At 48.3% G+C, this 25,850-nt stretch overlaps 1 protein-coding gene across 1 annotated transcript; it reads right to left on the bottom strand.

Moving 5' to 3' along the window:
- Positions 1–1,422: 1,422 nt before the first annotated feature.
- LOC144291359 (uncharacterized) lies at positions 1,423–24,122 on the bottom strand. Its single transcript, XM_077860882.1, has 10 exons — positions 24,055–24,122; positions 21,352–21,409; positions 11,946–11,985; positions 11,128–11,212; positions 10,693–10,801; positions 10,184–10,300; positions 8,449–8,642; positions 7,801–7,857; positions 6,891–7,084; positions 1,423–1,555 (listed from the first exon to the last, which is right to left on the bottom strand). Exons 1-10 carry the CDS (start codon positions 24,120–24,122, stop codon positions 1,515–1,517), a joined length of 963 nt encoding a protein of 320 aa, XP_077717008.1. The 3' UTR covers positions 1,423–1,514.
- Between the last annotated feature and the right edge of the window lie 1,728 nt (positions 24,123–25,850).

Here is a 25,850-nt window from a genome sequence, read left to right as displayed (position 1 = left end):
GTGGCCCTCACACCGTGTTTGCATCGAAACGTCCCCGAGTGCATCCGGCTCTGGCTACACAGCGTGGGAAGCAGCATGACAGAAGGCGGGAGGCCCGGCCTGGTTTCGTCCTCCATGCTAGCCAGATGGGAGGCCACCCAGCCGGGACAGCCCCGCCAGGCTGCTGTGCCTGCCGGGACAGGCGGGGTGACACTGACTCACCATGTGCCCCCCCAGCTTGGGCTCCAGTGTCCGTGGGCCTGGTCCCCTCAGGGCAAGGGGAACACACAAGGCCGTACCCATGTCTGGGCTCAGCGGCAGAGGGCAGGCCAGGGCAGCTGTCGGGCTGCACACAAGCTGACCTCTGGAGGCCAGCCAGCCCTCAAGAATCACATCCAGGAAAGGAACTAGGGGTGGGGGAAGTGGAGGTGGGCGGGGTTGGGGGTGACTGGGTGATGGGCACTGATGGGGGCACTTGATGGGGTGAGCACTGGGTGTTATTCTATATGTTGGCAAACTGAACACCAATAAAAAGTCAATTTACAAAGGAAAAAAAAAGGAACTGACACATGTTTCCTAACTGATGGGAAGGCTAAATCCCAATTAGATATTAGCAAAAATTAAAGATATAACATTTTTCCCATTGATGTTCCAAAATAAAAATAAAAAAGAATCACACCCAGGGAGAGCACCAGAGGCTTGAGCTGAGTGGGGAGCAGAGCCTGAAATGTTGGTGTTACCCCCCACACCCACCGAAGCTGGGACAGGTGCCAGCGGGAGGCCCACGGGAGCGCCACCCTGCCAGTGGGGCAGACGCGGGTGGCTGTGGGTCTGTCCTCAGGTGGGCAGTCCTGGGCACACTCCTCTCCACACCGCAACTGCCACCTCCCGGACACTTCCTTTCTACGTAGAACATGGAGACTGTTCTCCCTCCCACACGTTTTGGGGCAAACTGTTGAAAGATGGGGCCTTTCCTCCCTGGCAGATAATCTCTGGTCCTGGGCACTTGTGCGCTAATGCCACCACGCCTCCTCCATTCACTTGAGAAGCGTCGCTAGAGCCTGACCACAAGCACGGTCCCCGGGACTAGGGTGCGGCCAACGTGCTGTGCCCTGGAGGGTGCAGGCAGATGGGTGAGCCCAGCACCGCAGGGCGAGACTCGCTCCATGGGGTGTGGGGGTGTGTCCTCTGGCTGAAGCTTCGGGATCCTGTGCTCACTTCAGCTTTTCAGAACCTGCTGGAAACCCATGTCAGCTCTGCAACCACAATTCTTTTTTCTTGAAAGCTCATCAGATTTCTGAAAACCACAGGTTAGAGCAGACACAGTTCAGAAGACACTGAGGAATCCCCTACTTTGGCATCTGCTTTGTCCGTGAGTCAGGGACCTCATGGCTGGAGTTCCGGAAAAGCACACATGCAGAGAAGAGTCTCAGAAGCAAGAGACACACACAGATGCTTAAGTGCTTAAATACAGATTTATTGCAAACCAACACTGGAGAGGGGACTTCGTGGGTGGGCACTGGTCTCCGCGGACCTCAGCTGATGGAGCTCACTGGCCAATCTGTGGCAGCCGCGTCTGGAGAGAGAAAACACGCAGGCTGCACCGGCTCCAGGGCCCAGGCCAGCAGCAATGGGCAGAGGACACCCACGAGGACGGCCTGCCATCGGCCGCATGGCCCAGTGCCCCAGCCCGCCACTCTGACGCTGGTGAGCCGCTGCCACGGCAGGCGGAGTGGGCCAAAACACAACACTGAAAACGACGTCAGAGAAGATGACGGACCATGGAGTCCATGGCTCCCCAGTCTCCCGAGTAGCTGGGGTACGGTGCATGCCCCACCTCGTCACACCAGGAGACCCCGACGAGACCATCGAGACCGGTTCTCACACACGTGCATGCCATGAGAGCCCTGGGACATGGGACAGGTGTGCAAATCCTGGGGACCCTGAGGATGGGTCTCAGCAGCTCCAGCAACAGGCTCCGGCCCAACTATGGGGGCAGATCTCTGGGCCCCCTTGGCGACGCTCCTCCCAGCCATCTGGTGTCTGCACCTCCTTCGACCGCACGAGAGCTACCCAATGCTTCCCAGGGGCTGCTTCGGACATATTCGGGCATCCCCACCCATTTCTGGCCACCTCGAGCCACAAACCTGCCCCCACACGACTGATGAGTCAGCTCCCACCTACTCAAGCCATTTGAAGGGGGCCATCGCCTAGAAAGGAGTCCTCCTCAGCCTCCAGGACAGCCACCAAGGGAAGGTCCCAGGAAACCTGCCAGCTGACAGCCCCACAGAGCAGCGGGCATGTGGCCTGTGGGCCTGGGGTGGCTCAGGCCCCACAGGCAGAGGAGAGGCAGGAGGAAAGGCCGTGGCTGTGTCTCCTGAGGGCACCCGGTCAGCTCCCCAACAAGGACCAGGCCCCACAGAGGACGTGGGAGGACAGTTCCTGCTGCGTCTGTGGCCTACTCGGGAAGGTGTCCCCACATCCAGCAGCGCCGACCAAGAGCCCCAGTCTGGTCTTCCCGACAGGGCCTTGCAGCTGGCAGACGCACACACACACCAAGCGAGAGCACAAGCGCGGGTGTGCAAGAGAGATGAAGCCGAGCCCCCCCCCCCCCCGCCCTCCTCGGAAGCAGCCGGCCCAGAACCCGCTCCCCGGGCCCAGCACGAGGAAAGGAAGCAGAGCCCACGCAGTAGCAGCAGGAGGAGAGCGGGTGGCCGGTGTCCCGCTCCCCCCACGCTGCTCCCAACACTGTGGAGATGCAGGGCCAGGCACTGTGGGTTCACCCTTTTTTTTTAATTTATTTATGATAGTCACAGAGAGAGATAGAGGCAGAGACACAAGCAGAGGGAGAAGCAGGCTCCATGCGCCAGGAGCCCGATGTGGGACTCGATCCCGGGTCTCCAGGGTTGCGCCCTGGACCAAAGGCAGGCGCCAAACTGCTGTGCCGCCCAGGGATCCCTCACCCTTTTTTTTTTTAAGATTTTGTTTATTGGAGTTCAGTTTGCTGCCATGTACCATAACACCCAGTGCTCATCCCACCAAGTGCCCTCCTCAGTTCCAATCACCCAGTCACCCCAACCCCCCACCCACTTCCCCTTCCACTACCCCTTGTTCATTTCCCAGAGTTAGGTGTCTCTCATGTTTTGTCACCCTCACCGATATTTTCACTCATTTTCTCTCCTTTCTCTTTATTTCCTGTCACTAATTTTTATATTCCCCAAATGAATGAGACCATATGATGTTTGTCCTTCTCCCATTGACTTATTTCATTCAACATAATACCCTCTAGGTCCCTCCACGTCGAAGCAAATAGTGGGTATTTATCATTTCTATTGGCTGAGTAATACTCCATTACATAGGTAGAACACATCTTCTTTATCCATTCATCTGTCGATGGGCACCGAGGCTCCTTCCACAGTGTGGCTATTGTGGACATTGCCGCTATAATGATCGGGGTGCAGGTGTCCTGGCGTTTCACTGCATCCGTATCTTTGGAGTAAATCCCGAGCAGTGGAATTGCTGGGTCGCAGGGCAGCTCTATTTTGAACTCTTTGAGGAAGCTCCACACAGTTTTCCAGAGTGGCTGCACCAGGTCACACTCCCACCCACAGTGCAGGAGGGTTCCCCTTTCTCCACATCGTCTCCAACATTTGTTGTTTCATGTCTTCTTAATGTTCACCATTCTCACTGGTGTGAGGTGGGATCTCATTGTGCTTTTGAGTTGTGTTTCCCTGATGGCCAGTGATGCGGAACATTGTCTCATGTGTGTGTTGGCCATGTCTATGTCTTCCTCTGTGACATTTCCGTTCAGGTCTTTTGCCCATTTCATGATTGGATTGTTGGTTTCTTTGCTGTAGAGTTGAATAAGTTCTTTAGAGATCTTGGACACTGGCCCTTTATCTGATGGGTTATTTACAAATATCTTCTCCCATTCTGTGGGTTGTCTTTTAGTTTTGTTGAGCGTTTCTTTTGCTGTGCAGAAGCTTCTCATCTTGATGAAGTCCCAGTGATTCATTTTGGCTCTTGTTTCCCTGGCCTTCATGGATGTATCTTGCAAGAAGTTGCTCTGGCCAAGTTCAAGAAGGGTGCTGCCTGTGTTCTCCTCTAGGATTTTGATGGCTTCCTGTCTCACATTTAGATCTTTCATCCACTTTGAGTTTCTCTTTGTGTACGGTGGTGTGAGAGAATGGTCCAGTTTCATTCCTCTGTGTGTGGCTGTCCAATGTTCCCAGCAGCATTTATTGAAGAGACTTTGTTCCAGTGGATGGTGTTTCCTGCTTTGTCGAATATTAGCTGACCATAGAGTTGAGGGTCCACTTCTGGATTCTCTGTTCTGTTCCATTGATCTCTGTGTCTGTTTTTGTGCCAGGACCACACTGTCTTGATGACCACAGCTTTGTAGTACAACTTGACATCCAGCATTGTGATGCCCCGGCTCTGGTTTTCTTTTTTAATATTCCCCTGGCTACTTGGGGTCTTTTCTGATTCCACACTAATCTTCAGATGATTTGTTCCAACTCTCTGAAGAAAGTCCATGTTATTTTGATAGGGATTGCGTTCAATGTGTAAATTGCCCTGGGTCACGTTGACATTTTCCCAATAAATGAATTCTTCAAATCCATGAGTATGGAATAGTTTTCCATCTCTTTGTGTCCTCCTCAATTTCTTTCAGACGTGTTCTGTAGTTTTTCGAGTGGGGATCCTTTACCTCTTTGGTTAGGTGTATTCCTAGGTATCTCATCCTTTTGGGTGCAATTGTCAATGGGAATGACTCCTTAATTACTCTTTCTTCAGTCTCATTGTTAGTGTATAGACATGCCACTGATTTCTGGGCATTGATTTGGTATCCTGCCACGCCGCTGAATTTCCTGTATGAGTTCCAGCAATCTTGGGGTGGAGTCTTTTGGGTTTTCTAGGTACAATATCATGTCATCTGCAATGAGGGAGAGTTTGACCTCTTCTTTGCCAATTTGAATGCCTATTATTTCTTTTTGCTGCCCAATTGATGAAGCTAGGACTTCTAGTACTATGTTGAGTAGCCATGGTGAGAGTGTACGTCCCTGTCGTATTCCTGATCTTAGTGGAAAGGCTCCCAGTGTTTCCCCATTGGGAATGATATTTGCTATGGGCTTTTCGTAGTTGGCTTTGAAGATGTTGAGGAATGTTCCGTCTATCACTACAGTCTCAAGAGTTTTGATCAGGAATGGATGCTGTATTTTGTCAAATGCTTTCTCTGCATCTATTGAGAGGATCATCTGGTTCTTGTTTCTTCTCTTGTTGATGTGATCCATCCCATTGACTGCTTTACGAGTGTTGAACCAGCCTTGCATCCTGGGGATAAATCCCACTTGGTCATGGCCAGTAATCTTCTTAATGTACTGTTGGATCCTGTTGGCTCATATCTTGTTGAGAATGTTTGCATCCATGTTCATCGGGGATATAGGTCTATAATTCTCCTTTTTGGTGGGGTCTTTGGTTTTGGAATTAAGGTGATGCTAGCCTCATAGAATGAGTTTCGAAGTATGAATGGACCTAAAGTACCACGATGTATAATTTAAAAGCAACAGAGTCAATTTTTACAAAGTTAACTTATCCTTTATTACAAATAAAATTTATGAAGCAATTATAGAGGTTTACAAAAAACACAAAATACAGAAACAGCACAATGAAAGGGGAGGGGAAGGCTTCAATTGTGCTGCAGCCATCACAAGCTGCTGCTCGGGGGCCAAGGCTGGTGGCTCCACTGAGGCAGGTGGCAGTCCGGCCCTTCGATGAACTTGAGAGCCGGCACCGGGACATGTTCCTCCTTCTGGGGTGGCCAAGAAGCAGGTGGCTCCTCCAGGTCGGGACAGTGAATCAAAGGTATGACCCCCAGGTACTTTGGCTTGACCTCAGTAGCTGGCATCTCAGCCCAGGCTTAGCTTTCAGCACCAGCAGCTGGGACCGGCTCGATCACCTCAGGCCCAGGAGCTTCAGCAGGCCCCACAGTCAGCCTCGGGGCGGGGCTCTTGCCACGATGGTTCAGGGTGTTGCTCGGGGTCCGAAGCCGGTTGCTCCCCTGAGTGAGGTGGCTGCTCCAGCACATCAATGACCTCGATAGCTGGTGGTGGGGCCCGTTCGGCTTCCAGGGCTCCCAAGGGTGCAGGTGGCTCTTCCAGGTCGGGACAGGGATTCAGAGGTCTGACCACCACATACCTTGGCCTGAACACAGCAGCTGGCATCACGGTTTGGGCCAAGCCCTCAGCTCCAGCAGCTGGGACCAGCTCAATCACCTCAGACCCTGAAGGTGCAGCAGCCCCCACAGTCAGGGCTCAGGCGGGCTCTTGGGGTGGTTCAGGGTGTTGCTCGGGGTCTGAAGCCGGTTGCTCTACTGAGTGAGGCGGCTGCTCCGGCACATCGATGAGCTCGATAGCCGGTGGTGGGGCCCATTTGGCCTCCAGGGCTCCTAGGGTTGCAGGTAGCTCTTCCAGGTCAGGACAGTGATTCAGAGGTCCGACCATGTATCTTGGCTTGAACACAGCAGCTGGCATCATGGCTTGGGCCAAGCCCTCAGCTCAAGCAGCTGGGACCAGCTCCATCCCCTCAGACCCTGAAGGTGCAGCAGGCCCCACCGTCGGAGCTCGGGCGTGCTCCTGGGGTGGTTCAGGGTGTTGCTCAGGGTCCAAAGACAGAGTATCATCTCCAAGAAGACAAAGTATCATCACCAGGATGGACTTTCCACGTCCCTCTCAAATCAAGGACACTCTTCCCACCGCTCAATGTGTGTGAGTGCAAGAGCCCTGGGAGGTCTCCCCAGACTGCAGCCCGTGGGGATGGGGTGTGAGCCTACCCACTGCTCCGGCCCAGCAACACGGAGGCTTGATCTGTGTGACCCACCCTGTCCCCAACTCGGCCACCCCAGTCCTCCTCACCTCCACCCACAAACTCCGCTTGATGGAGATTTATGAAACACCAAAGGTAACACTCGGCACGACAGTGGAGCACTGAGCCTGGCAAGTACTGCCCCGTGAAGTTCAGCAGCTTTGTCAGGGCAGGAAATTCTGGGGGATCGTGGAAGTCCTCCTCATAGTAGTCCAGCCAGATGGTCAGGAAGGAGGACATGGTGCTGGGGAGGGACAGGTGGGCAGAGGCGTCAGAAGACAGAGCTCCCTCACACAGAGGTGTCCCGGGGAAGCCCTGCAGGAACCGGGGCCCTCGGCCTCCCATGCGGGGCTGTCGGAGGCCAGTGCTGCTCCTTGTCCACCTGTCACCTGGCGGTCCAGTCTGCCACAGCCCTGCTCGCTGAGGAGGGGCTGGCACAAAGCCTCTGTGCATGGGAGCCCATGACCAGCAGTGTGACCATCACTGTTTTTCCTGGGGAAACTTCCCTCCCGTGGGTCTGCCCTGCCTCACTCATGAGGGGCCCCCAAGGGGTGTCCTTCCACTGACTCTAATCTCCCACGGGGCGGGGGCCGTCTGGTCCGTGAGCCCTCACTGGCTCTCCTGAGCACCTGCCGTGCACCCGGGTCCAGGTGCCACCAGATTGGTGAGTGCGATGCTCCCCACACCCTCTGCTCTGGGTCCCAGGTGTGGGGCAGACAGAGGGTTGGGGGGATGGGCATGGAGGAGGTCACCCTTTGGTGTCCCAGTGCTCTCCCACAAAGCCGACACCCCACCCACGGCTCTCCTTTGCTCTTTTCCTGAAGGGGCCTTAGACCCTTACCCTGTCACAGGAATTGCAGACGTGTGGGGTGAAGGGTCGAGCAGCCCCTCCAACCCACAGCCCCCTCGCGGCCCTCCTGGAGAGGGAAGGCTCCCCTGCATGGTCCAGAGCTCACTCACATTTCCCACTGGTCCAGGATTCCTTCGTTCTTGCAGGAAGCTACGATGTATCGATATCTAGAGGAGGGCAGGGGGCATCACATGAATCGTCCTGTGGACCCGATCTCTCCTCATAGCTGCTGTCACCTCTGAACCCCAACTAGTCCAGAACCCTGGGGGGCCGTCAGCTCTGTGCCTGTGGCCACGGGCGGCTCCTGGAGAAGCACCTGCACCTGCTGGCACTTCCTGAATGCTTGAGGAATGAAAGGGCTCCGGCCAGGCCCATGGCTGATATCCGAGTGGGCCTGGGCGCCCAGGTGTCCCCAGGGACCCCTACTCCGAATGCCCCAGGATATAGACCCCAGATGGACTCAAAACTCCCTTTCAATGGCAAAACAGGCCAGCTCAAGACCCTGGTGACGGTGAGGAGGCGGCACAGGCTTTGTCATGGGGAGAGAAGACGACTGATGAGCACAAGCACAGCCCCTCTAGCCGACCTGCCACAGGCCCGGCACCGGGGGCTGCCCTACAGGACCCGACTAGGCCCTGTGTGACTCTCCTCCAGTCGGAGGAGCAGCCCAAGGGGCCGGGAAGTTAAGCAACATTCCCCAAGACTCCCAACCAGTAGGTGGCCCATCCCACTGGGCTGTGGAGGGTCAGAGTGCTCACTTTGCAAACAGCAGGTCCAGCACCTCTTCAGGGGTGCCATATTCCACCAAATAGTTAAGGAATTCAAATATGGACAGGTTATCAAAGCGCAGCAAGGCGGGCACCAGTTCTTCTACCTGCCGCTCCAGCAGCTCCCTCCGGCTGGGGGTGGTTGGGCAGATCCGATTCTTCCTCAGGGCTGAGGCCCTTTCAGCCTGAGGTGGGACAGAGGGGATGTGCAGCCTGCACTGTAGCCTCCAGGAGACCTGGGAGTTGGAGCGCAGACCACAGCCCGAGCTCTCAGTGGCTGCAGGGGGCGGGGGGGGGGGCAGGAATGCCCACAGCAGGGACACGGGGCTTGACGCCTGCGGCTCAGTCACTTAGCATCTGACTCTCAGTTGTGGCTCAGGTCATGGTCTCAGCATCCTGAGATCCCACCCCTGGCAGGCTCTGCGCTTGGGGCAGAGTGTGCTTGAGGAGCCTGTGTCTCCCTCTTCTGCTTCCTGCTGTCTGTCTCTTAAACTGACAGACTATCCAATAAAGAAATAGTTTTAGAGGATAAATTTTCAAAAAAATTTGGATCAATACAAGGATCTCAAATGGGAGGGGTCAGTATCCCAGGGCCGCTTGTCAGCTGAGTTTTGACAGCACCTCCCTGCATTAACGGCTTCACCCCTTGAATTTGACCACACGCCCCTCTCTCGAGGTGCCAACCCGGAGACCTTTCCTTGGGTGGGAGGGCCCAGGGTGTGAGGGCTGCAGGATGTTCAGCACCGCCCTGTGATTTGGCAACAGAAGGGAATCGCATCGAAGTCCTGCATCAGTGAAGGGCTCAGTGGCTGTGGGAACCAACTGGCCTTCTGACATGTTGTGCAGCACACGAGGCCCCTGTGCCCGACCCCGGGAGCGGGGGCAGGGATGCGCTCCTTCAAAACCTAACTGCAGAGCGATAGACATAGTACAGTGAGCCCCGTGTCCCTTTGGGGAAAAGTCTCCCAACTCACCAGGACCATGCTCAAGCCTTGGAGAAGGTGGGGAAGGACGTCAGGCCAATGGGGCCTCCTGGGAGCACCAGTTAGGAGAAAGCATAGCACAGTGCAAACTACTGGAGACCGCATGCGATGAGACATGGTGTGTCTCTTCTTAAAAAGTTTTTATGGGCAGCCCGGGTGGGTCAGTGGTTTAGCACTGCCTTCAGCCCAGGGCGTGATCCTGGGGACCCAGGATCCAGTCTGACATCAGGCTCCCTGCATGGAGCCTGCTTCTCCCTCTGCTTGTGTCTCTGCCTCTCTCTCTTTGTCTCTCGTGAATAAATAAATAAAATATTTAAAAGAAAGCATTATAAAAAAAGTTTTTATTATTTATTCATGAGAGACACACACACACGGGTGGGGGGGCAGACACACAGACAGAGGTAGAAGCAGTCCCCATTCAGAGAGCCCGAGGCAGAACTCGATCCTGGGTCTCCAGGATCAGGGCCTGGGCGGAAGGCAGGCGCTAAACCACTGGGCGACCAGGCATCCCCTGAAGGCTCTATTCTGATATTCCTACAAATCTGTGCACAGGGACTCTGCATCTGGCCCAGGCAGGGGCAGGGCCATGGGGGCAAGTTTGGGGAGGAGGGGAATCCAGACTCCTGTAGCAGCAGGAGTCTAGGGGGGAGCCGAGGGGAGCAGCAGGCTGGCTTCTGGGACCTGGGGCCCTTCCTGCTGCATCGGGGCCCTGGGTGTCGGGTGGCCCCAGCCCCTGCACTCACCTTGAACCCTTGCAGGTCTCCGTTAGCTGTGCTGGGCTCCTTCCTGATCACCACCGGGGTGTGGGGGATGTCCTCTTCCTCCCGCCTCCGCCGCCACCCCTTGTCCCATGTGGAGCTCTGTAAAGACCGTGTGCGGCAGCCAGGCAGGAGGCCTCAGCGCCCGGTGTGGCCGCCTCGGCTGGGCCGCACACCCAGCTGACTCCATTGCAGACACACCACAGCACAGTTGGCACACACCTCCCCCAAGGAGAGCAAAGGGATGCGGCTGCAGGGCCTTGGGTTAACTCCGGGTCATGTAAGAGGCACCTCAGGAATCCTGTTTCCACCCTGCCCACCGTGACATCAGGGTGACCCTGAAGGGGTCACCGGGGAACCTGCTGCCCTGCAAGGTCCTCCAGCCTGGATGCGACCTGCCCACACATCCCTGGTTCCCTGAAACTGAAGAGGAGGGGATGGGGCTGCCCAGGATGGCTGGCACAGGTGGCCTGGCCTGGCCTGCTCTGTATTACCCTACAGCGCCTCCTGAAAAGCTCCCTGAGGCGTTGGGTTTGACGGTGGCACCAGCGTCTCCAGCATTCGAAGCAGCCGCATCCCTGGGGTTCCTGGTGTTGCTCAAAACTGGGAAAGCCATCAGGGAACATCTTTCAGTAGCAGAAGTCTCCTGAAAGTGAGCCTGAGGTGGGGCTGCACTAGAATGTGGGGGCCCGGGTACAGGGGTTCCAAGTTCTGTTGGCCTCTGTTGTGAAAGAAGTGACCTCACTGCCTGGGACCCCCTCCCTGAGTCCACTCCTGGAGGGAGCTTCAGGAGCAGCGCTCGGGGCTGCCAACGGCCCCCCCCTCCCTGCAGGCAATGGCCTGTGTGCACACAGTGACACAACCGCACCCCTGTCTACAGGCCCCAGGGCAAGACTATGTGCAGCCAGGGCCCCAGCCTGGAAACACACCTGGGTTCAGACACAACTTTCCATTCTTCCCTGGTTTTCACCCCGGAGAAGCCGTTGTGCCTGTCGGGGATAGTCTGCCTCTTGCCTGTGGGATAGGGATTATCCTAGCAGGTGCTTCCTCCAGATGTCCCCACGCCACTGTGGCATCATATCTGTGACATTGGAGGTGGGTGTCACGTGCAGGCAATACCTCCCACCACATGTTCTTCCTTGGTGTGTACATGCGTCCAGGCCCACAAGGTCCCTGTGTGCACACACGTGGGCACCATTACCCTCATTCTGGAGGCCCAGAAGATGACAGTCCCACCGGGGCAGGGATGGGCAATAGCTTCCCACAATCCTAGGCTCCTGAATCCAAGGCAAACCCTACAGTAGGTGTGGGAGTCTTGGCCTAGAAGGTGTGAGGCTGTCCTTATCCTGAAACCCTGCCTGTCGTGTGTTATGGGCCATTCCGTCATTTCCACTGGGTGAGCTGTGGACAGCGGTGCACCCAGTGGGTCACCCGACCTGGGCTCTTCCTCAGACTGGAACGTGCTGGAATGCCTCCTGTCTGGGCTGTCAATGCCCACCCCCACCCCATCACATCCCCATGACTGTAGCCAGTTCCATCCACACAACCTTTTCTCAGCCCCCTGACAAAGGGGAGGGGCAGCCTTGGCCCCCAACGGAGGACACAGAGCTGGCTTCATGCCCCCTTCTGCCTCCTTCCCAGGCTGTGATCCTGGCGAGGCAGTGGGTCTTCACCTCCTCCCCTCAGTGGCCCCCTGGAGCCCCAGCTGCTGCGTTTGTCAAAGCCCCACAGTTTGTCACAGCCTCACCTCCGGAGCTCAGGACCCAGGGAAGCACCAGGCTCTCTTTCTAGGGAGCAATTTGCTCTTTCCATTCCTGATATTTTTCCGTATTTTGTCCATCTTCCCCCCTGGAGCATGAGCTCCGAGAGGGAGGATCTGGTCTGTTTATCAGCTTGGGCACTATCTGTGCTCAGGGCTCAGCAGCTGAAGGAGAAGGTGGGAGGATCCATCCCACCACGGGCCAGCTCAGCGGTGGGAGCCTTATTGACTTGGGGCATTTTAAAATACTTGTGCTTTTCTTTTCTTTTTTTTTTTAAGGAAACTCTGTGCCCGATGTGGGACTCAAACTCAGGACCCCGAGATCAATAACCACACGCCCTTCAGACTGCTCCAGGCAGGCGTCCATTGGTCATTTAAAACTAGTAGACTGATAACTATTTCAGTTAATTTGGTGATCCACATTGCTGAATTACCAAGTGACTCCCCCAATGTCAGTACTGCGTCAGCACAGATTGCCCCACCTGACAGCACTGAGTGGCTGTTCAGATTGGAGACTGAACTCGTTCACGGGGTCTTTCAGGAGCCAGGGTGGCTCCTCCATGGGCCTCCTTCCTCCCTAGGAGGTCATGCACCTCTGCAGCCAGCAGCACAAGGGGAAGACAACAAACACAGGCATGAGGGAGGGGGTCTCCAGCCAGGTCTAGCAGGCCTGCATGTCCACCTTTATGCTCACTCTGTGTGTTATTTATTAGAAGTAGTATTCATTTTTAGGATTTTATTTATTTGTTTAAGAGAGAGAGAGCGAGAGAGAGCGAGCACGCATGATCAGTGGAGACAGGCAGAGGGAGAGGGAGAAGCAGGTGTCCTGCGAGCAGGGAGGCAGAAACCCAGGAATTCTGAATCATATCCCACAAAACAGAGAAAACACATCACCAGATCTGCTCCACAAAACAAACAAAAGGCATCTCCTCAAGCTGAATGAAAATTTTCTACTTGAAGTACAGACTGTATGAGTGAAATGAGAGCAAGATTTGTGTGTGTGTGTGTGTGAGAGAGAGAGAGTGAGTGTATATGTAAAGTAAATCCTTTTTTATATCAATGCTGTTTTGTATAAACTAAAGAAAGCAATGTCTCAGAGAATCTGCAATAACCAAATTGAAAGCTTCTTGAAAATATGTAACTGCTATTAATTAGCTTCATCTGTTTTGGATTTCAAACCATTAGCATTTGGCAAAGGAATAAAACAACATAGAAACTAGGATCTCCTATATGAGTAAAGAGTTCAGTGCAGAATTTTGAGGGTGAGTGTTTGCTGCTTCACCATTATGATCAAACGGAAACTTCATTCCTTCAGATAAAAAGGGCAGTGTTACCCCAGCAATGTTACAGACAGCAACTTTCTTCAACCCAGAGGAGGTAGGTTCTTCCTATTTTGGATGAAAGTTTAGCAAAACTTTCCAGAGTTACCCACTGAAGAAGCACAGCCTGACACATTTCTTTCATCTGGACACCGCAGAAGGCTGAAGTATTTACAGCAGATGGTATTCAGTGTAATGTTATCATACCATGGATTATCAAAATATCTCCTTTCATCACCTTTTGTTTGGAGTTCTTTTTTTTTAAAGATTTATTTGTTTATTTATTTATGAGAGAGAGAGAGAGAGAGGGGGGGGGGGGCAGAGAAACAGGAGGAGGGAGAAGCAGGCTCCATGCCGGGAGCCTGACGTGGGACTCGATCCCAGGACTCCAGGATCACGCCCTGGGCCAAAGGCAGGCACTAAACTGCTGAGCCACCCAGGGATCCCCTTGTTTGGAGTTCTATCTGGAGTTTTATGTATTTGAAAAATCCAGGATGAATCCTCAGTTGTAGAAGAAAAATAGACTGTGCTCTAAGCTTATATGTGAAAATGCTCCGAGAAGGTTGGTTTGCTCTGACAAAATTCATAGAAGAGCAGTATAACCAGAACAATTCTGAGGTCTCAGGCTGCAGGACTTGAGAGGGGTCGTCACTGGGGAAAGGCAATGTTGATGTGCTGTGCGGTGCCAGAGGAGATAGCATGTGTGAGGGGGCTGGCAACAGGGCCTTTCTGAAAGAACACAGTGGTCATCAATTTCAGGTAAGGGCTCATATATGCCAGGCTCTGTGCTGCTTCATCTTTCTGACCTTTTCATCCTCATAACAACTCTATGAGATATGTCATGTTATCCACATTTTACAGATAAGAATATAGGGCCTTCGAGAATTGAAGTAAATGACCCAAGGTCACCAAGTGAGTGACAGGAACAGATGTCTTCTTGGGGCTATGCCCCACCATGGTCCACACTCAGTATCTACCCCATATGTCTGTTGACTGACTGGAATCTCAGAGGTCTTAACATCTCACATGTGTAAATGATTGGTTGATACGACCCCTCATCATCCACCAACCTCACAGATAAATCTAGATATTGTGTATATGTGTGTGTGTGTATTAATATTTATATTTATATTTATATATATTTCAAATTTCAGCTTTGCTGGTAGTACCTTACTGGGAACCTCTTGGAATACTAAATGGCTTGAATTATTTGTGTGAGAAAGGATCTTCCTACTATAGCAGGAGGATTCCAAAATGAAAAAAAAAAAGGCATGAAAGATCACCAAATACGTCTGATTTACAGATTCGGTCCCTATACTGTAATCTTCTCTTTGTTCCTGTTCTTTGCTTACAATAATCATCACTGCATTTTGACTGCACTTCAAGTAGGCTGCTTCTTCAGCCTCTGACTTCTCTGATTACTGGCTCTTGATCTTTTGCTTTTTTTAATTTATGTGCATTAGTCTTTATCCCTTTAAAATCCACCCCAAAATCTGCTAAGCATATACATCTGGAATTTCAAATCTCACCCTGCCCCCCTTCACACATGGACATTTCTTCCTTTCCCTCTTAACCTCATTCATCATACATTTTCTGTTTATAGCTCTGGGACACCTTGACTCTGACACACAAATCAGCTTTTTCCTGAGCTCTTACTAGAACTGTGTTTCTCATTTACTCTTGGGCAGTATCCATCCTTATCGACTGAAGTTAGGAGTTGAATTATCACCAAAATAAAAGAAAAAGAATGAAGAGATTTTTGTTATTACAGCAGAAATTATTTTTTAATCCACAACAGATGATTTATATTCATCAAAAATTTGTGCTGCTTTCAGCAAACAAGCTTACATATGAAGTCATCAGTTCTGTAAAAGGTGAGGAAGAAAACAACTAATTCAAAGAGAGCATTTTTCCCTCCTTTTTGGTATGCAATGTCAAAAACTTGAACAATTCGTATCAAATCAATTCAGTGGTAGAATGTGGTGTATTACATGAGCATGACTTGTAGTCAGGAGACTTTGGGTCTACTCCCACGATTTATTAGAGTAGCTGTGTGACCTTGGGATAAATTGCTTAAAACTATAATCTGAGTCATTTGTCTGTAAATTTAAGATGTTATTTAACTATGTGACCTTTAAAATTATGGACCTTCTGTGGAGAGTGAAACTTCCCTTAAGCCAGAGTCTTTAAAGGGGGGGCTAGAGTGCTCCCAGATCAATTTCCTCCCGGCCCTAGATCTATAAAGAAACAAATTCAAATCCCCAGTTGAAGCCTTCAGATTTGTTAAAATTAAATACATTCAAATATAATAAGAAATTAACATGAATATTAATGAATGAAAGTCAGGGGAAAACAAGAACAACACATTGAGGTTCTTGGGAATTTATAGATATTGAAATCATCAAATAGTATAAAATAATTATGGGTCAAGTGTTTTAAGAAATTAAAGATTCTCAAAAAAAAGAAATTAAAGATGGAATAATAAATGAAAAAGGGTCAAAATGCAAATCTAATAAAAATACCAGGCACATTTGAAAAAAAAACATTTATAAATAACAGATAATTATTAAAACTAATAGCTTAGTGGATGTGTTAAACAGCGGAATATATGCAGCTGAAGATGGAGTTAAATCTGAAAGAAATACTCAGGCTGTACTACATAGAGACAAGGCAGTAAATACAGAAGAGACATTAAGCTATATGGAGGGCATAATGAGTAATATATATAATTTGAGTTCCAGAAAGGGGAGATAGAAAAAAGGCAATATTTGAACATAGAAGGGCTAAGATCTTCCCCAGACTGACAAAAGGACATGAATCCACAAATAGAGGAAACAAGAGTCCAAATAGATAAAAGGAAAGTCACACCCAGATGTATGATAGTAAAACCAAAGAATAGCAAAGACAAAGAGCAGATCTTAAAAGTAGGCAGAGGGGAAAAAAGTAAATAATAAGGAGGGCAAGTAGGTATCAGTTTCTCAGTAGCAACAATGGAAACCAGAACACAGTGGAATATCTTCAGCGTTCTGAAGAGAAAATGACGGTCAAGCTAGATTCATGGATTTAACAAAACTATTTTTCAAGGACAAAGGCAGTAAAGACACTTTCAGATAAAGATAGATTGCATTTGCAACCAAGAAACCTTATTAAAGGTATTTTTAAAGAATGTTCTTTTTGACGCCTGGGTGACACAGTCAGGTAAGTACCTGACACTTGGTTTTGGCTGGGATCATGATCTCAGGGTCTGGAGATCAGCTCCACGCTCAGCATGGGGTCTGCTTAAGGCTCTCTTTCCATATCCTTCTGCCCTTCCCCCCGCTCTCTCTCAAATAATAAATCTTTTAAAAAAAAGAATGTACCTTAAAAAGAAAAATGGTTCTAGAAACAAGTTTTCAGGATAATACCCTTGGAAGAAAAAAAAAATACCCTTGGAAGAAAACATAGGGGTAAGTTTCCATGATCGTGGATTTGGGGATGGTTTCTAAAATACAACACAAAGAGCACAAGCAACAAACAAACAAACAAACAAAAAATACTGAACTTCAAAATTGAAGATTTTTGTGCTTCAAAGGACGTGATCAAAAACTGAAAGAACCCCCCCCCCAAAAAAAGGGAAAGAACCTACAGAATGGAAGCTATTATTTGTAAATCATATAAATCTTGTGTCTAGTATTCAGAATTTAGAAATTATACAACTGAACAATGAAAAGACAACCCAGTTAAAAAATGGAGACAAAGAATTGAATAGACATTTTCCAAAGAAGATACACAAATGGCCAACAAACACATGAAAAGATGTTCAACATCATTAGTCATTAGAGAAATGCAGATCAAAACTGCAGTGAGATGCCCACTTCATGCTTAGTGGGATGGCTATAATTTTTTTTAATAGAAAAAAAACAAGTGTTGGGTAGAAGGTAGAGAAATTAGAACCCTTGCACGTTGCTTGTGAGAATTTTAAATGGTGCAGCTTCTATGGAAAAAATGTTGGTGGTTCCTTCAAAAGTTAAACATAGCATTGCCATATGAAACAGCAAATTCACTTCTAGTTATATCCCCCCCTAAATTGAAAACAAGTATTCAAACAGATACTTGTACACAAATGCTCATAGTGATACTATTCACAATAACCACATTATGCTGAGTGAAAGAAGCCAGGCACAGAAGGTCACATATTGTATGATTCCATTCGAAATATCCAGAATAGGCAGATCCAAAGAGACAGAAGATTACTGGTTGTCATTGGCTTGGGAGAGGAAGGAATGCAAAGTGACTGCTTAATTGGCATGGAGTTTCCTTTTGGGATAATAAAAATGTTCTGGAACCAGATAGAAGTGATGGTTGCACAACATCATGTATGTACTGTCACCAAATTATATGCATTTAAATGGCTAACATTGTGAATTTTAGGTTATGAATTTTGCCACAATACAAAAAAGTCAAAGGGAGCCTTGTGGCTCATCCATTTAAGCATCCAGCTCTGGATTTCAGATCAGGTCATGATCTCAGAGTTGTGGGATCAAGCCCTGCATCAGGCTCCACATGGGGCATGGAGTATACTTAAGATTCTCTCTCTCTTCCTCTCCCGCTGCCCCTGCCCCCTATGCTGCCTACATTCATACACAAACACACTCTCTCTCCCCCTTCTCTAAGAAAGAAAAAAAATTTTTTCACAGATGCATAGAAATTAGCAAACATGTAGGTAAATCCAGACATTGTACAATATAAGTGATAATGATAATAATGTCTCATTTGTGTGGTTCTAAAAATGAGCATTAAAGTAGTAGACAACAACAAACATGTGAGTTGAGAAAAAAGTAATCAGAGCATTAAAGTTCTCACAAGACCTTATGAGAGTCATTCACTCTCAAGTGCTTTTGACTGTGATTGACAGTAATGAATGTTTTATAGTCACCCAGTGTACACACATATGTATATGACTGAAACAAAAATTTCTCAAAATAGTCCTTCCCTAACTATATATGTTGTACACTATTTTCTAATCTAGTTAATTTCATTTTTAAAAATGCTAATTGTCTCCCCTTAAGTTGACTCCATCAACCACTAATGGATTGTAACATGCTACTTTAAAACATAACAAAACAAACTGGTATCAAGAGTATGATGGCACCCAAGTAAAGATGTGGGTGAGAAAAAAAATTAAAAAGTCTTGAGTTGTTCACTATCTACTCTGATACTGGGTCAGGAAGCATATGCAAGTGGTGAATTGGCTGTATTTTCCACAATCTTTTGAAGATGTCATCATGTTCCAATATGGTAATCTCCATGGGGCGAAAGTATATTTCTACTAATTCACTGGAAACATTTTAAACAATTCTGAGTTTGTATAACATTCTGTAAATTGTCAAGATAAAGTTCTCTGGAGTATTCAATATGGATGCAGGTAATAGAATTTTTTAAAGATTTTATTCATTCATGAGAGGCAGAGAGAGAGAGAGAGAGAGAGAGGCAGAGACACAGGCAGAGGGAGAAGCAGGCTCCATGCAGGGATCCCAACGTGGGACTAGATCCCAGGTCTCCAGGATCACGCCCTGGGCCGAAGGTGGTGCTAAACTGCTGAGCCACCCGGGGCTGCCCAAGAATCTCATATTCATCTCAAATTCATATATGCAAGCAGAATGGTCCATCTCAATTTGAAAAAATCAGAAAAGCTGAATTATGGTCTTACACTTCTTATCCTCTTGTTATTTTGGATAAGTGACTTCATTTGCCCTGGTTTTCTCATCTGCAAAATTAAAGGGAACTTTTAAGTTTTTCCTAAAAGGAAATCTGTGATTCACTCTAACAAGTCTATACAAAACCTTGAGTGCTCTCTCTCTCTCTCTCTCTCTCTCTCTCTCTCACACACACACACACACACACACACACACACCTGTATTGCATTAAGATGAAGGAAATTTGGGGCGGCCCTGGGTGGCTCAGCGGTTTAGCACCACCTTCAGCCCAGGGCCTGATCCTGGAGACCCAGGAAAGAGTCCCACATCCGGCTCCCTGCATGGAGCCTGCTTCTCCCTTTGCCTGTGTCTCTGCCTCTCTCTCTCTCATGAATAAACAAAATCTTTAAAAAGAAAAGATGAAGGAAATTTAACATCGACCCTTATGAAACGTTCTCAACATTGGCATTAATCTATTTTAAAGTAGGAAGTGACTTTCATCACTGATGATTTATTGGTCATACTATATATTTTCAGACATGATTTTTTATTTATAAGACATTTGTGACTTTTTTAAAATTAGATTTTTGTTACTGCAACTTCAGAAGCTTTACCAGGTTAAGAAAGGGGATTATGCTGGTCTGAGCCTGTACCAGTAAATATGTCCATATTCCATGGTAGCTAAATGGCTCCTGTTTAAATTCTTGTTCCAACTGCTGCAAAGTACCTTAAGGAACAATGTTTGGTAAGGTATGTTTACACAAGAGATACAAATGTCTGTTTTTCCACCATAGCTTTTTGTTCATGTTAGCTTATCATTGAAACTGTCCATGCTCTCAAGTGATGTGTGACTAAGAGATTTGTTATCTTTAGTCCGCTGCTGTCTGGAAGATTTGTACTAGATGAAAGAGTAGAAAAGACACTCTCCACTTCAGCCATTCTGCATTATTTTCAGGTGCCTAATAGCCTTTTGATGATCTTGCTTACTGGGTTTTTAACGTTGTGTGCATGCCTATGTGTGTGTAGAAAATTTCAAACGTAAACAGAGTAGTGTAATGAGCCCCACTTACTCATCACTCAACTTCAACTATGAATATCCTACCATTCTTGTTTTATTTATACCACCCACTCCCCAGCCCCTCTGTTTGATTATTATTATTTTTTAGAGTTTTTATGGTAAAATTTACATACACTGAAATGCACAAATAATTGAACTGTTTTGACAACTAGATACACCTGTGTAACCTGTGCCCTTACCAGAGTTCCATCTCTTGAAAGAATCTTCCTCTGTCCCCAGGTAATTCCTCAAGTCCCCCAAAAGCATCCAGTGGTTTTTCTCACCTTAGGTGAGTTTTGCTTATTCTAGAACTTCATATAAGTGGAAGCATACAGTATTTCTAAACCCTTTTGTGTCTGGCTTCTTTTCTCTTGTGAGATTCAGTCATTTCATTGCAGGGATCAGTACACTAATGCATCCTTTTTATTACTGAGTGGTAAAATAATACCACAGCTTGTTTGCCCATCCTCATGTTGATGGACATTTGGGTTGTTTACAGTTTGGGGCTATTTTGAGTAAAACTGCTATGAGCATTCTTTATATCCTTTTGTGAAGGATATATTCCCACTTATCTTGGACAGTGACCTAGATCTACAGCTGCTGGACTATAAGGTAGGTATATGTTTAACTTTATAAGAGGCTACCCCACCCTGTACCACACTTTTACACTCCCATCAGCAGTATATATGAGTTCTAATTGCTCTGACTCCTCATCAGCACTTGGGATTTGTCAGTCTTAAATTTTAGCTACTCAGGCAGCCGGGTGGCTCAGTGGTTTAGCACCGCCTTCAGCCCAGGGTCGAGTCCCACTTCGGGCTCCCTGCATGGAGCCTGCTTCTCCCTCTACCTGTGTCTCTGCCTCTCTCTCTCTCTCTCTCTCTCTCTCACTCACTCATGAATAAACAAAATCTAAAAAAGAATTTTTAGCTACTCTAGTGGATGTAAAGTAGTATCTCAATTTAGTGTTAATTTGCATTTCTGTAATGACTAAAGATATTGAGCGTGTTTTCATGAGCTTATCCCTTTGGCCTAATGTATTTTTCACACGTGGTTCCCTTGTCCACAACACTTACTATCTACCACCCTTTTCTAGTTAGCTACTTACACCTTATCTAGTCCTCACCTTATTGAAAGGAATCCTTCCTCCCAAAAAGTTAGGAGTTGAGGAAATCAGCCTGAAAGCTCTATGAGAAACAGTTTTCCAGAATCAGCATCAGCCACTGTCTTTTCGCAGTGCCCTTGAACCTTAAGACAGGGAAAACTTTTCCTTTACCCTCCTCCAATTCCCACTTTTGGAAATACAAACAGCCCAAGTCGTAGTTGCTCATTCATTTTGATGTTACCGGGTACAGAAGCTCGTAGGGCTGGGACTCCTGTGGAGACAGGGGCATACCATAAAATCTAAAAGGGAGTACCACGTGGAAATTTTATTGAAGAACAGTAAGCACCTCAGCTTCAGTATTTCCCTTTGAAGGGATAATCCTGTGGCTTTCAAGCCTGTAGAGAAATAGGGTGATTACAGTGTACAGCATGAGAAAGAAATACTTCTGGACACCTGGGTGGCTCCGTGGTTGAGCTTCTGCCTTTGGCTCAGGTGGTGGTCCTGGGATCGAGTCCCACAGCGGGCTCTCTGAAGAGAGTCTGCTTCTCCTCTGCCTATGTTTCTATGTCTCTCATGAATAAATAAATAAAACATGAACATATAAACATAAACATAATAAAACAATAAAATGTAAACAGCCTAATAATATATAGAAGTATATAATTTCTTCGGAATATAGACTCTTAAGTTACCATTGACTAGAAAAGCATCGCATTCTCTTGCTGTGCTCTGTAAAGCTTCTTCCTTGACCTGCTCCCAATATCTGCTGAGAAGATAAGCAAAAAATGTTCTCAGGCTTCCCTTAGTCTGACCTCCAGGGATTGCCTGGGGGTCAAGGAGGATCCTGTGTGGGAAGAGAGTAGGACTGCTATCAGAAGGGTTACAATTGATGCTTCTCCTATCTTTCCACCCTCGGTTGCTGGCCTTTTGGTTTCCTCCCATTAAAAAGAAGCTTTATTAGTGTGTTTATAAACAGTTATGCCTCTGAGTAGGTGATTTTGGCACACCATGTATATCCCCTTGTCACTCAACATCCCTATGCATGCTGATAAGCTTTCTGCTGCCAATACCTGCATCCCTTAGCTCTCCCCACAGGAGCATTCTTGGTGCCCGGTGGGCTGGAAGTGCCAGGGAGCTGACATCCCTGGGAACAGCCTCAAACTCATGACAGATGGGAGCTAGTGGCTAAGCCCTCCATCTTTCTTATCCTTTGGGTGAGACAACTCTCGGGTCTGCTCTACACCACTTCCCAGAGTAGCACAGTGGAAATGAGCCCAAGTTCCCCACAGCTATAACATACTCATAAATTCATCTACTGGCTTCCTTCCCTTCCCTGGCTCACTGTCCCCTCCTCCGCCAATGTTTCCTGAGATAGTCTTCCAAATAAACTCCTAGCCTTGGTCCTAGTCTCAGGGCCTGTTCTGGAGAAACCCAATGTAGGCTAGCTTAATAATACCAAGCAAACTCACTAATAAAATATTGGTATAAACATATTGTTAGTAAATCTTCTAATACTTTAAATGGTTCAGATCCAGCGTGGCTAAAGACCTAGCATTCATTTCGTTAAATTTACCTAGCATTATCCCCAAAATGTTATTGTTTCAGAATGCTTCTGAGGTAAAGATCTAGTTTAAGGAGTAATCTCAAAACCAGGGATGTGTGTCTCACATATTTGAGTTTAGATGAAGAGTCAGCGACTTGATTTTTCAAAGCCAATTGGTATAATGTATACTATTGTTTCCCAGCATACTAAGATACTTCTGTGTATAATAAAAGATATCCTCAACATGTTTATATTTTGGTTTTACTCTCTTTAGCCCATTGTTTGGAAACAAAAATGGGAAGGAAGTGTAATTTTGCTGAAGAAAGAGCGCTGATGCTGGTGTATAGGTGTGCATGTATATGGACCCAGGAGTCTTCAGCGTCCCTTGCCCTCCACATACCCACCTAAAATATTTTGGCAAGCTTGGGTTTACGGATGTGTCATGAGTTAAGTTCAGTGAATAACTCCACGTAACATTTTATAGGTCAAGAAAACACAAGAGAAGCACAAATTTGAAACTGTGTCAGGGATTCATGGCACAAGGTATTAGATAGTTTCTGTCACCAAATATGCTTTGCTTCATTATCCATTAAATATTTCATCTTAAATACCAGTTCCAAATCCATAAATTCAGACCTGAGCTTAGTGCCATATGCCCTTCTCAAAATAATTAGCTTCCAGATGCTTTAATATTAATTTCACTGATGCCTTTAGAGAAATTCTTGATGTCTGTTTTTGTGCCAGTACCACACCGTCTTGATGGTCACAGCTTTGTGGCACACCCTGAAACCCGGCATTGTGCTGCCTCCTCCCGCCCCCCCTCCCCCGCAGTGGGTATCTTGGCTACTATTCCCGTGGCCATTCGGGGTCTTTCTGATTCCACACAAGTCTTCAGATGATTTGTTCCAGCTCTCTGAAGAGAGTCCGTGGTATTTCTGAGAGGGATTGCACTAGTTGTGTAAATTGCCCTGGATCACGTTGACATTTTCCCCAATATCAATTCTTCCAACCCAGGAGCATGGAACCTTTTTCCATCTCTTTGTGTCTTTCTCAGTTTGTTTCAGACATGTTCTGCAGTGTTTCAGGTAGAGATCCTTTACCCCTTTGGTTAGGTTTCTTCCTAGGTAGCTCATGCTTTTTTTTGGGTGCTGCAGTTGTATAAATGGGATTGACCCCTTCCTCGATGTCCCTTTCCTCGGTCTCATTGTTTGCGTACAGAAAGGCCACTGGTTTCTGGGCCCCGAGTTTGTATCCCGCCACACTGCCAAACTTGCTGTAGGAGTTCCAGCCGTCTTGGGGTGGAGTCTTTTGGGTTTTCTAGGTACGGTATCATGTCATCGGCGAAGAGGGAGTTTAACTTCTTCTTTGATGATTTGAATGCCTTTTATTTCTTTTCATTGCCTGATTGCTGAGGCCATGACATCTCGTACTCTGTTGAGAATAGCAGCGGTGAGAGTGGACATCCCCATCTCGTGCCTGGTCTTCAGGGAAAGGCTCCCAGTGTTTCTCCATTGGGAATGAGAATTTGCTGCGGGCTTTTCGTAGATGGCTTTGAAGATGCTGAGGGACGTTCCCTCTATCCCGGTACTCTGAAGCGTTTGGATCTGGCATGGATGCCATATTTTGTCAAATGCTTCTTCCTCTGCGTCTCTTGAGAGGATCATCTGGTTCTTGTTTTCTCTCTTGCAGATCTGATGAAGCACCTTGAGTGCTCTCCGAGTACTGAAGCAGCCTTGCACCCCGGGGATAAAGCCTACCGGGTCATGGTGAGTAACTTGTTAATAATGTCCTGTTGGATCCCGTTGGCTCGTAGCTTGTGGAGAAGGTGTGCATCCGTGTTCATCAGGGACATCGGTCCAGAATTCTCCCTTTTGGTGGGTGGGGTCTTGGGTTTTGGAGTTAAGGTGACACTGGCCTCCAAGAACGAGTTTGGAAGTATTCCATCTCTTTCTATCTTTCGGAGCAGCTTTAGTAGCACAGGTATGCTTTCTTCTTGAAGCGTTGGATAGAATTCCCCTGGGAAGGCATCTGGCCCCAGACTTTTGTGTCTCGGGAGGTTTGTGTGTTTGTTTCTAGGTGTATTTCTTATTGGGGTTCATTTTGCCAACATAGAGCATAACCCCCCAGGGCTCATCCCATCAAATGTCCCCCTCCGTGCCCATCACCCAGTCACCCCCAGCCCCCCGCCCTCCTCCCTTTCTTGCATCCCTTGTTCGTTTCCCAGGGTTAGGACTCTCTCATGTTCGGTCTCCCTTTCTGCCATCTCCCACTCAATTTTTTCTCCTTTCCCCTCTATTCCCTTTCACTATTTTTTTCTCATCCTCCCCAGAAGAATGAGACCATATGATGTTTGTCCTTCGCTGATTGACTTCTTTCACTCAGCCGTCATACCCTCTGGTTCCATCCAGGTCGAAGCAAATGGTGGGTGTTTGTCATTTCTAATGTCTGAGTAATCTTCCATTGTGTGCAGAGACCACTCGCCCTCCTTATCCATTCATCTTTCGATGGACACCAAGGCTCCTTCCGTAGTGTGGCTGTTGTGGGTGTTGCCACTCTAAACCTCGGGGTGCGGGTGTCACGGCATTTCCCTGCATCTGTACCTTTGGGTCACACCTCCACCAGTGCACCTGCTGGATCGCAGGGCAGATCGGTTGTTACCTCTCTGAAGCACCTGCACACGGTTTTCCACTGAGGCTCAGGGAGGGTGCCGAACCCTTCCGCATGCGCTCACAGGGGTTTGGATGCAGGCACCGTCCACCGTCAGGGCACGGCCTTGGGGTGGTGGCTTGAGGGCCTGGGTTGCTGTGCCCCAGGAACCCCGCGAAGGTCCTTGGCTCTTCCTTCTCCCCCTTCCGCCCCCTCCCCCTCCACCCCTGCCCCCCTTACTCCCTTACTCCTTCCGCCCCTGCCCCCCTTCCCTCTTCCCCCTTCCCAATCTCCCCAGGCTTGCCGGGAGCACGCCAGCCCCCCCTTGGTCCCTATCAGGTGAGTATGGCTATTTCTGAAATTTTTGAATTTTGAAAGCATTCTCCTTTCACCACATCCTCTCCAACATTTGTTGTTTCCTGTCTGGTTTTTTGTTCCCCATTCTCACCAGTGTGAGGTGGTATCTCATTGTGCTTTCGATCTGTATTTCCGTGACCCCGGTGATGTGGAGCATTGTCTCGTGTGCTTGTTGACCATGTCTATGTCTTCCT

Source organism: Canis aureus, chromosome 20 (assembly GCF_053574225.1).
Source record: "Canis aureus isolate CA01 chromosome 20, VMU_Caureus_v.1.0, whole genome shotgun sequence".
NCBI lineage: Eukaryota > Metazoa > Chordata > Mammalia > Carnivora > Canidae > Canis > Canis aureus.
This window is presented reverse-complemented; position numbering and strand designations above follow the sequence as displayed.